General features: G+C 36.3%; 1 protein-coding gene across 1 annotated transcript; it reads right to left on the reverse strand.

Annotated features, from left to right (window-relative positions):
• Positions 1-4,549: 4,549 nt before the first annotated feature.
• LOC108762049 (uncharacterized) lies at positions 4,550-5,314 on the reverse strand. The gene has a single exon (XM_018508851.1). The coding sequence runs from the start codon at positions 5,312-5,314 to the stop codon at positions 4,550-4,552; it is 765 nt and encodes a 254-aa protein (XP_018364353.1).
• Positions 5,315-12,359: the final 7,045 nt, after the last annotated feature.

Here is a 12,359-nt window from a genome sequence, read left to right on the forward strand (position 1 = left end):
CTGCCGCAACTCGTCGGTTCGCGTAAAGGAGGCACGGCAGTGTCGCTCTGCGCAGCTTAGCGCCGAGACACTACCAGTGTATCCAGATAAATAGATATAAAGTTATATATAAAAAATATTTTTCGATCTTCCATAACATGTATAAGTGTCCGTACTGTGATAAAAATACTTTTCAAATTAAATGTCTTATAGCGCATTTAAAACTGGTGCATACTGCATCACATTCTACTTCTACGTGTAAACAGGAAAATTGTGTTCGAAGTTTTATTAATTTGCATTCATTTAAGCGACATTTGATGTTAAAACATTCCGATAAAAATGATAAAAACGTTTCTATTGCACTTGAAAGGCATTTACTTAATGACAACATTTCGGAAATTGTAGAAGCAAATGATCAATTCATAAAGTACATTAATTCCGAAGATTTATTAACAATAGAAACTTGCGAACAATTAATGAATAGTCCGTCAATAACTTTAAAGCAATTCGATAATATAGTAACAAGAAAGACTGTTTTATTTGTATCTAAATTATATTCTAATATTACATTATCACGATCTTTAGCAAATGAAATAATACAATATGTGAGTAATTTTTACAAGTTATTTATTGAAATTATTAAACTAAAGTATCAAGGTCAAGAAAATAAAGAAAATGTAGCATTTGGTATAAAAGAGATGTGCGTAATTTTACAAAATATTTTTGATCAGTTCAAAACTGAACACCAAACATTACAATATTTTATAAAGCACAATTATCTTATAATGCCTCGATCTGTGCATATTGGTATAACATTACATCCAAAACGCATACAAGCATGGGTTTAATTAATCAAATGTTACAAATCATTCCTTTAAAACCTTTATTAACAAAATTTTTACAGTTACCACATCCCGAGTAGAAATTGAACTTCATTTCTAGCTAACGGTTAGCTAGAAAAGTTGTGTCTTAGATAACTGCTGTCTGGTATTTCTGGCTAGTTACTAGCTAGATATGTAACGCTCACTTCTCCTAGGAGCTGTACAAAAAAAATTAGCCAGTAGCTAGATAAAACGTTTAGATAACTGCTGTCTAGTATTTCTGGCTAGTTACTAGCTAGATATGTAACGCTCATTTCTCCTAGGAGTTGCACAAAAAAAATTAGCTAGACAAAATATTTCTCCCAGTAGCTGTACAAGAAAAATTAGCTAATACCTAGATATAAAATGTTACACAGGTACGACGTGGAAAATCATAGCTAGCTACTGTAACGTGCTCGTATGTGTACGTAATAATAATGCTTTATTCAGTATTCTAACATAGGTTACAAGAACATAGAATAGAAAGGTAAGTCTATATTGGAAAGACCGAACGCCATCTAGAGAGACTCCTGGCGCCATCGTTACATCCCCCTTTCTGGAAGTTATAAATTCAATCGATCTGGAGCCTTGATAGCTCGTCCATAGCGAGTGGTCCGATGGGTATCCAAGCATGCTCCTGAATATGGAGGGATGTCTGCTATCGGTTGTGAGGTAGCTGGTACATCTGGGATGACTTCTGGCGGCGGTGGTGGTGGTCCAATTTCTTGATTAGGTTCCGATGGTAATGTGGACGCTGTTGGGCGCACATGTTGTGTGTTGCGTCGTACGACAGTACCCGAATGCAACTGTACGTCATATGATCGTGGTTCGGATCGTTTTGTTATCACTTGACCCGGGATCCAATTACGATTTCCCTGGTAGACTCTTACTGTGTCGCCTGGTTCTAGGGATCGATGACGTTGTGGGTCTGCGTGTTTCTTCTGGACCATTCTTTATCGTTCCAATTCTTTTTGTACATTTTCCTGTATTTTGGGTCTTAATATTGTTTCAGTAGTCGGCATAGGTGTGCGCGTTTGCCGGCTAAACAGACGTTGAGCTGGTGAACCCAAGACACTGTTTCGGGGTACATTGCGTATGTTTAACAACGCCTCGTAAATGTCACTCTTGTCAATTGTACACTTACGGAATAAATGCTTGACAGCTTGTACTGCTCTTTCTGCAAGACCATTTGATCGGGGAAATCTTGGACTCGATGTACGATGTTTGATATTCCAACCCTTCGTGAAATTCTTGAATTCTGCCGATGCGAATTGCGGTCCGTTATCTGTCTCTAGAACACGTGGTACACCATGTACTGAAAACCAGCGTTTAAATGCTGTCACCGTCTGACCAGTATCCACTGGCTGTATCAAAGCGGCGTCATAGAAACCTGAATAGCTGTCTACTATGACAAGGTATTGCTTACCCTTTATGCTGGCAAAGTCAGCTGCTACAATTTCCCAGGGTAGCTTTGGTACCTCTTTTAAAATTAGAGGATCCTTGTCTGGAAGTCGTTGCGTTTTCTGACAGACTGTGCATTTGTTTACATAGTCCTCTATATCCTCGCTCATTTTCGTCCAGAACATGACTTCTCTTGCTCGATTCACCATTGATTGTATTCCTAAATGGCCTTTATGCGCTAGCTGTAAATATTTTGGACGTAATGCTGCAGGAATCATTGGTCTAGAGTTCTTGAATACAATGTCGTCTATTACTGTAATTTCGTCTCGATAATTCCAAAATTGTCTTATTGGATAGTCCAGTTCCTTTATATTGTCTGGCCATCCTATCTTCAGTGTTCTTTTAAGAGCTGCCATCAAAGGATCTGCGTTGGTTTCTTGTTTTAGTTGCTCAATGGCCGTTTGCGAATACGGGATAACGACACATATTTCTACTTCTGGTTCTGTCTCTCTCTCTCTCTCCCTTTAGTTTGACACAATCTCTACTTAATGTGTCCGCAATAGGTACCTCTTTACCTGGTACGTATTGAATCATCGGGGCATATTGTAAAATATCGAAGAAAATTCTTTGTAGTCGTGGTGGCTGATTTGCTAAAACCTTTTTACTTATTGATTCCAACGGCTTATGATCGGTAAGTATCGTCAGAGTTTTACCGTAAATAAAATCATGAAATTTAAAACACCCAAACCTGATTGCGAAAGCCTCCTTTTCCAATTGTGGATATCGCTGTTGTGCTTCTGTTAGAGCTTTTGTTGCATATGCGACTGGCTGGTTGTTTTGTAATAACACTGCGCCTACTGCTGTTGAACTGGCATCTACCATTAACGTGACTGGTACCTTTGGATTATAATATGCAAGTACTGGAGGGGTTTTTAGTGTTTCTTTAATCTTATTAAGAGCTTCGTCTTGCTCTACATCCCAATGCCATGCTGTCTCTTTTGTTAGCAACTGTCTCAGTGGCTCAGTTATTTCCGATAACTTTGGTATAAATTTAGATAGGTAAGTGATGGTGCCTAATATCCTGCGCACTCCTTGAACATCTCTTGGTGTCTTCAGCATGTCAATCGCTTTGAGTTTCTCTGGATCCGGTTTCAAACCTTCATCGGTCATTATGTGGCCTAAAAATGGCACTGATGGTTTTTCAAAAAGACATTTCTCTTTATTTAAACGAACTCCGGCTTCGTATAATTTCCGAAGTACGTTATCCGTTACTTCTAGTAGTTGTTCTCTCGTCGAAGCGAAGATTAGGATGTCATCCATAGATACTTCTACATTGCTAATGCCTTGTAGTATTTTTGTCATCACTTCTTGAAAAATCTCGGGTGCCGATTTGATGCCAAAAGGAATTCGAAGAAATCTATATCTCCCCCACGGGGTATTTACTGTCAAATATCTCGAAGTTCTATCCGAAACTTTTATTTGCCAGAAACCTCTAGCACAATCGAGCTTCGTAAAGTATTTTGCGCCCGCTAAGTTAGCGGTAATATCCTCTAATGTCTTGAGCGGAAAATATCGTCTCTTGATAATTTTATTCAGGTCTGATGGGTCTATGCACGGGCGTATTTTCCCTTTGCTCTTGACTATTACTAATGGGCTCACTGCTGGAGTTCCGAAATCGGCTTAATAACGTCCATTTGTACCATTTTGTCCAGTTGTCTCTTGACTTCATCCTTCAAAGAGAATGGTATCCTTCTGGATGGATGTATCCTTAGATGCTCTCCTTCCTCTAGTTCGATATTGTATTCATAATCCTTGATGCACCCTAAACCGGTGAAAAGTTCATTTTTTATTTCTGCAGTTGTTTTCTGTGATGTGCTTTTGTATCGTATGGACTCGTTTAATGAAATTAAAGCTAGTACACGCTTTCCGTCCTAATATTATCTGTACATCTTCTTTAACTACTTTAAAATTAATAATAGCTAACTTGTGTCGAATGTAAAACTTAATATCTGTTTCACCTATGACCTCCATTTTTGACTTATTATATGTAACGAGACTCTTTGTCGTTGATGACATCAAAGTGGCACTTAATGGTTTAAGTTGCTTTTGCGACATCACATTACACTCTGCTCCTGTGTCCAATTTTACTTTCACTTCTTGACCTTTTATTGTTTTAACATTTTATGCCATTTACTCTCATTATCCTCTTTTTTCTTTTATCAGAAATTTGAAAAGTATTTACATATAGTATCTCGCTGTCTTCTTCGCTTTCCACCTTTGGTTGTATATAACTAGTCATCTGTACTTCGTTAACTTTCTTTCTTTCCTTCCTTCGTTCGGCACATATTTGCGAAGTGCCCTACCTTTGTGCATTTGAGACAGGTTTTATTCATTGCTGGACAGCTGTTCTTCCCATGTAGTCGTCCACAGCGTATGCATTTCTTCTGTTTTCCATGCTGTTGATTTTTTTCTCTGTGTACCTTTATTGCATTTACAGCCTCATTTTCTTGCTTTGACATTGCTGATGCTTGTTCCACTTGCTTTGTTGCTCGTTCCCATGCTTTGCATATACCAACGGTACGTTCTAATGTGAGGTTGTCCTCTTCTAACAGTCGTTGTTGTAATGTTTTACTCTGTACGCCGAAAATGATTTTGTCTCGCAACAATTCATCTGCCAATTGATTATAACCACAATCCTTAATTTGTGTGCGAGCTTTTGTTAAGAAGGAATCAAATGTCTCACCTTCTGTTTGACGTAAATTATTAAACTGCAAACGTACATACGGTTGTGACGGTGTCGGTGCAAAATGAGCTGCAAACCTCGCTTTTATCGTCGTCGTCTTTGTGGCTTCTTCCTCTGTTAGATTAAAACTGTTGTATATAATAGCTGCGTCCGCTCCCATAGCAGTCATTAGTGACGCCGCTTGAACACTTTCATGTTTCTTCTGCATGTTTCTTTGAACGGCTATAGCATACCACTCGTATCGTTGAATCCATAACTTCCACGCTTCAGGCATGCCGTCCATTTTCACAATTAATGGTTCGGGCGGTTTGATGGCATTATTCGATTCCATTCTGGCACTTTCCCGATTATTATCTTATTTTCTTTTCTTCTGACACCATGTAACGTGCTCGTATGTGTATTAATAATAATGCTTTATTCAGTATTCTAACATAGGTTACAAGAACATAGAATAGAAAGGTAAGTCTATATTGGAAAGACCGAACGCCATCTAGAGAGACTCCTGGCGCCATCGTTACAGCTACTAGCTAGTCATGTAACGCTCACTTCTCCCAGTAGCTGTACAAGTAAAGTTAGCTAATACCTAGATATAAAATGTTACACAGTCATGACGTAGAAAATATATATATCATAGCTAGGTACTAGATAGTAATGTTCTCCTAGCAGTTGTATAAGAAAAATGATCTAGTAGCTGTCTATCCTACACTAGACAGCAAATAGGAAACACTAAATAGGAAAAAAAAACATTTTTTCGATTAGATTTTTTTATAGCATATTTTCTACCTAATTTCTAGAGATAATTTTCATTAATTATATTTCCTCTCCATCTTTTGTTGTGTCCTCTTCAAGTGCTGACCGGGCCACTAATATCTAGGAAAAAACTTTTAACATACGAGGGGATTTGAACTCGTGACTCCATCCACAGTCCAGGCTTCTGAGTCGCTCACCTAACGTACTGCTCCACTGCTACCTTGTCGATAGAGATGTTTCGAATTGTCTATATAAATTATTGAGCACAAATATGATTTAATATTTAGTACCTAGATAGTACCGACTAGATAAGTTTTCTAACTTGTCACTGGTTAGTCATTAGCTGTATATTCCGTAATATCAATAAATCTGTCTAGGGACTGCCTAGTAATTACGATGTTACACCTACACCTTATTTACTAGACAGTCGCTAGACAGATTTCTCAACATGAAAAAATCTGTCTAGGAACTGCCTAGTAATTACGATATTACACCTACATCTTATTTACTAGGCAGCCACTAGACAGATTTTTTATGTCAAGAAATCTGTCTAGTGGCTGCCCAGTAAATGGGATGTAGATGTAACATCGTAATTACTAGCCAGTTTCTAGACAGATTTTTTTATGTCAAGAAATCTATCTAGTGACTGCCCAGTAAATAGGATGTAGGTGTAATATCGTAATTACTAGGCAGTCACTAGACAGATTTATTGATATTATGAAATATTAGCTAATGACTATCCAGTGACGAGTTAGAAATCTTATCTATTATAGTTAATGCTGTCTAGTGTCTAGATGGTAAATCAGATTGGCTAGGTCCATTTCTGCTCGGATACCATTTTGCAATTTTTACGATAATTAACGAAATATTAATTACTAAAAATCACCGAATATTAATAAATTGGTTTTTAATCATTTCTTACTCAAGTACTATCAACTTTACAAAAAAACAGCAAGAGACAAAAATAGTTTATTTTCTTCTCATAGAGCTCTAAGAATTTTTTCAGAATTTTTTGTCAACTTTTTATTACGGCATTTTCTTATTGGCAATTATTTTTACCAACATGAGAAAATGAGGTACTAAAAAATTCTGAAAAAATTCTCAGAACTCTAGTAGAAGAAAATAAACAATTTTTGTTATTTGCTATTTTTTTTATTAAGTTGAGAGTACTTGAGTAAAAAATTATTGAAAACCAATATTCGGCGACTTTTAGTAATTAATATCTTGTTAATTATTGCAAAAATTCTAAAATGGTTGAGGACTTTTCGACTCAGTTTAGTCCGCTCTACCTCTATGCGAAAGTTTTATCGTTACTTATCAAATCGTTATTTTATTTATCGTTATACTTATCCGTGAACGCTTGCCGTTATTGGATGATCTGTACAAAAATACACCAATAGCAGTGAGCGCTCACGGATCCGCAACAGTTGAATCTATGGTGGAAGGATAGCATAATTAGGCTTGCGCATTGTGTGAAAGTTCGATATAAGAGCGACAGAGCGACGATTATATAGAGCGACAGAGAGGACTAATGAAGCGCATGAATAGGGGAAGTTATTCGTCGCCACTTTCTGCCTCATCCCCTCTACCGCTATTGGCACCGAGTTGACTCTCCTGGTCTCTAGTCTTCTTGGTTTTTATCGACATTCATAGACAGAGAGGTCAGAGATTCAGAAAGAGATGCTTGTAAACTGTACACACCAGGGCTCCGTTCTGTTTCACGCATGATGCGCATGCTGCATTACTTATCCTTGTTATTCACCGAATGTTAAACAAGGATAAATGATGTATCACGCGCATCGTGCGTGAAACGGCACGTAGTCCGCCATATTATATCCCTTCCACCGTGGTTGAATCTGCTCTCTGCTGAACGCGACCGTTCATACATAAGTCGATCGAAAATTTGGCGAGACCGAGGTACTTTCATCGTATATATATCGCGAGATCCATGATTCCTGCGTTCTTTGGATGACCGATCAAAATAAAATTCGAGCAGTTTTGGGATCGTGCGACCGAGAATTGCCGAAAATTTACGAATCGTGTCATTCCGCCATTCGTTCACCGTTCAGTGACTTCGGTTTCGCACGTTTCAAGAGTTCATTAAATATCGTCAAAGGTGGTGTATGCAAGTGATTTATGAAGTGACGGCGTTCATCCGTTTCAAGTGCTCATACAGGCATTGCTACAGGAGTGGCCCACAACTTACGGTAAGGATAAACGATACATGTATCGATATGCTAAATAATCATTTGTTAACTAACTTAACCTATTTTGCCGAACATCAATTCTTGCAATTAAAGAGTTATTTAAACCAATGTCCTTGTACACGATCGCTTTTTTTTTTAACAAGAAAGGATATTTCGAATCGATGCAATCGATTTTCAGCGTATTGATACGGATATCTCCCATCCCTAGCTCAGCGCCTTAAGGAGCCTACAGACCAGATGCGGCGAGCGGCGAGCGGTACCATGCTTTTGCATGACATCATTAGTAATGCATGGCTCACCGCTGCGCCGCTCTGGTCTGTAGGCTCCTTTAGGCCGTTGTTACACGAGTATTAATTAATAAATATTGACCAGTATTTTGATTCTGTAACTTTTAAGCCTATTCTACAATATGTTTTTTGTTTCCTGTTTCTTGCTTTTTGCTATTTTTTATGGCTGTTTTACAATGTGCTTTTTGTTCCCTGTTTCTTGAGGTTTGTCTCTTGCCTTTTTCGTCAAGAAGGCAAGAGACAAGCAGCAAGAAACAGGAAACAAAGAGCACATTGTAGAATAGGTTTAAAAGTTAACAAACTTAGAAGAAACACAAAACACGTAACAAGAAATACAATTATTGATAAAACGGTGACAAAAAGGGAAAAAGCTAAAGGTAAAAAGCAAGAAACAAGAAACAAAGACCACATTGTAGAATAGGCTTTAATGATAGTTCGATATCGTTGTATTATCATTGCGCAGCTTTCTCACCATAAATAATAGTAACTACACTTTGCTAGATTTCCGCGTTTCCGCGGGTTTTGTTCCGTTTGTTTTGGTTTTCTAATATTATATGGAACACAATTTGAGCGGAATATTTAGAATTATTTAAAACATATTTAGAATTATCCTTATTTTATTATTACAGATTTCTTTAAAGTGTGCTGTTTTTGTAATTTCAACTTTGCTTTCTAACATGTCTGCATGCAAAAAGAAATTATTTAATATTATACATTTCAAGCAATAATAATAAAACAAAATCTATTGATTGTGTGCCATCTTCATGGATATTCAGTAATACCGAAACACAGCAATTAATGACAAAATTTATGCCACCTCCGTATACAAAAAAAAGATGCAACGCATTACATAAATTAATACAAGCTAGGAAGTGACCGATGTGAACCTGGCGCCCAACTTTATCAAAAATAAAAATTAATACCATAGGACGTTTGTACTTCGTTTGTACCCGTTTGTACCTCCCTTATTTTCGTTTGTACCCCAAACAGTTAAACAAAAAATGAAATATAAAAAATGACCAGCGCCCAACTTTAATATTTTTTAATTTCATTTATGCCATTCGAAAGAGAATCGTTTGTACCCGTTTGTACCTCCCTTACTTTCGTTTGTACCTCAAAGGGCTCGGAGATACAGCGTTTTCAAAATTTCGGAAATACGCCAAGAGGGGAAGTCGGCCAATTTTCAAGATATCGAAATGGGACCAACGGCATTCCAAAGAAAATCGTTTGTACCCGTTTGTACCTAACTTACTTTCGTTTGTACCTTAAAGGGTTCGGAGATACAGCGCTTTTCAATTTTTGCGCAACCCCTATATAGCGAAAATCGCCAATTTTTAAGATATCGAAATGGGACCAACAGCATTCGAAAGAGAATCGGTTGTACCCGTTTGTACCTCCCTTACTTTCGTTTGTACCTCAAAGGGTTCGGAGATACAGCGTTTTCAAAATTTCAAAAATACGCCAAGAGGGAAGTCGGCCAATTTTCAAGATATCGAAATGGGACCAACGGCATTCCAAAGAGAATCGTTTGTACCCGTTTGTACCTCCCTTACTTTCGTTTGTACCTCAAAGGGTTCGGAGATATATAGGGGTTGCGCAAAAATTGAAAAGCGCTGTATCTCCGAACCCTTGGAGGTACAAACGAAAGTAAGGGAGGTACAAACGGGTACAAACGAAGTACAAACGCCCTATGGTATTAATTTCTATTTTCGATAAAGTTGCGCCAGGTTTACATCGGTGGCTCCGCCACCACAACAGCAGCACCCGCAGCAACAAGTACGTTGTAAAAAAACGTATATGTGTATTTTACTCAAGTTTTTTATATCTAAGATAAATGTTAGAAAACAATATAAAAGAATAAAAACAGACAAAAAGTAATACTGACATAATTTGTAAAAAAACATTTATAACATATTAAATTATCACATTTTATTCATTTATCAGTCTACCTTTGAGAACATACTATTTTTATGTCATATTTCTTTACTTGTTTATAAATTGTATTACTTTAACATTAGGGAATATTGAACATCAATTTAACACAAAATATTTAAATAACATAATCAGTTTAACTATGAACATCAATTTATTGATTATGTTATTTAAATATTTTGTGTTAAATTGATGTTCAATATTCCCTAATGTTAAAGTAATACAATTTATAAACAAGTAAAGAAATATGACATAAAAATAGTATGTTCTCAAAGGTAGACTGATAAATGAATAAAATTTGATAATTTAATATGTTATAAATGTTTGTTTACAAATTAGTCAGTATTATCTTTTTTCTGTTTTTATTCTTTCGTATTGTTTTCTAACATTCATCTTGTGTCAAATTAACACAAAAATTTGGGATGGACCTTTTGGGACAGATGAAATATGTTAAGTAATCACTTTTTTTTTTAGCGTGTTCCACTGCAACAAAATGCCCGCGTTTTGGCGTTACGCGGGCAAATTAATAATCTTCAAAAACAACTGCAAGCGGAAAAGAGAGACGGAGATGGTCGTGATCGTGGTCGCGGTCGTGGCCGTGGTCGCGGTCGCCACGCAAAACAGATAATAACTTATCAAAAAAATTCGACGCTGTATTTATAAATGTAACCATTTCTATTCTTAGTTCTCTATTATTTATTTCTCGAATAGTTTATTTTTACACTCTAAAGTTTTAGGAGTGAATCGTGTCACTCTTTACTGGAGCGAATGATAGACCACTCCATTTGGAGTGAATTTTTACTCCTATGGAGTGAATGCATTCACTCATTGCAAATAGAGTGAGCGAACTCACTCTTACTGTAGGAGTAATTAGATGTTCGATTAATATTCGCTCCTACAAGAGTGAATGTTTTTCCTGCACGAAGGATTCGGGCAGGAACGAGATCCATGGCGCGTCACTCACGCCATTTTTGTTTCTCTCCGATGTTGCCGTGTTGTCACCGGTCGCCGCCACGCCGCGTGTTAGCTTATTCTTTTGTTTCATCCAGTCAGAGCACGAACAGTATTATCTACATACTGAATATTTTCACAATACCGATTTGGTGAAATTCACAGTATCGCGCTTGTGCCAATTGCTCTTCACATCGCATCGTAGTACGTTGCAATTTGCATCATTTTCGACTGTGCAAATTAATCTTGATGACGATTCACAAAATCGTTGCAATGCCAACGCAGTAATGTATTTTCCAAAGCTGGCTAAACTTGCCAGAAGTAAGTATAATCATATCACATTTTAATATGCAATAGTTATAACTAGAATAAAAAGAATTATAACACCTAAAAAATAATATGTATGCTTCGACGAAAATTAACCTCTAAAATTACGTATTCTTTGTTGAATAAAATTGTCATGTTTTTGACTGGTTATAATTTAAAAGTGTTATCGTTGTAGGAAACTTTAAATGATACAAAACAATTAGAACAGAATGAGGTTATTGATATACATATTGGAGAGTAAGTATTTCACACATCTTAGTAACAAATATATCTAATAATATATATAATTTGTAAAGGACTCTTCTCATTTAATAAATAGATATGAATAAAGAACATTTAAGAGTCAATCATTAAGAATTCTTATTACAATTAATACATAAAATCAAGATCTTTATTATTGTCAAACGTGATCTTTCAATGTGTCAGTCTTCAACTTACATGAACAAATAATACTAATTAATGACATGTTTCGGTCTGTGATTAGACCATCTTCAGATAAATATGCAATACATAATTTAGCCAACTGTTACTTAATACAATCCTTAACAATTTTTATAGATGTTGAATTTGTCTAACATTTTTTCGATATTGAAGGAAGAAGCCCCTTATCAGGTACGAACAATGTAACCGTGGCAAACGATTTGTAGGTCGATTGATTTGTCATTATCTATTTGACCAAGAAAATCAAAATAAAAAGTAAAAAAATAAATCAATAAATAATAAAAAATAATAAATAATAAATAATAAATAAAAATAAAATTTTCCTTTTCTACTTTCATATCTCTGTCTTAGAGATGTGTTTAAACTGTCGATCGTTTAGTCAATTTATAAAACTGCGAAAGAGTCAAAATTTAGTCAACTGCCACTGCACCTTACCCACAATCCACACGAGACAAAGAATCCCTCCTTCAATATTTTCGTC

This window comes from Trachymyrmex cornetzi, unplaced genomic scaffold (genome assembly GCF_001594075.2).
Source record: "Trachymyrmex cornetzi isolate Tcor2-1 unplaced genomic scaffold, Tcor1.1 scaffold273, whole genome shotgun sequence".
In the NCBI taxonomy this organism is placed as follows: Eukaryota; Metazoa; Arthropoda; class Insecta; order Hymenoptera; family Formicidae; genus Trachymyrmex; species Trachymyrmex cornetzi.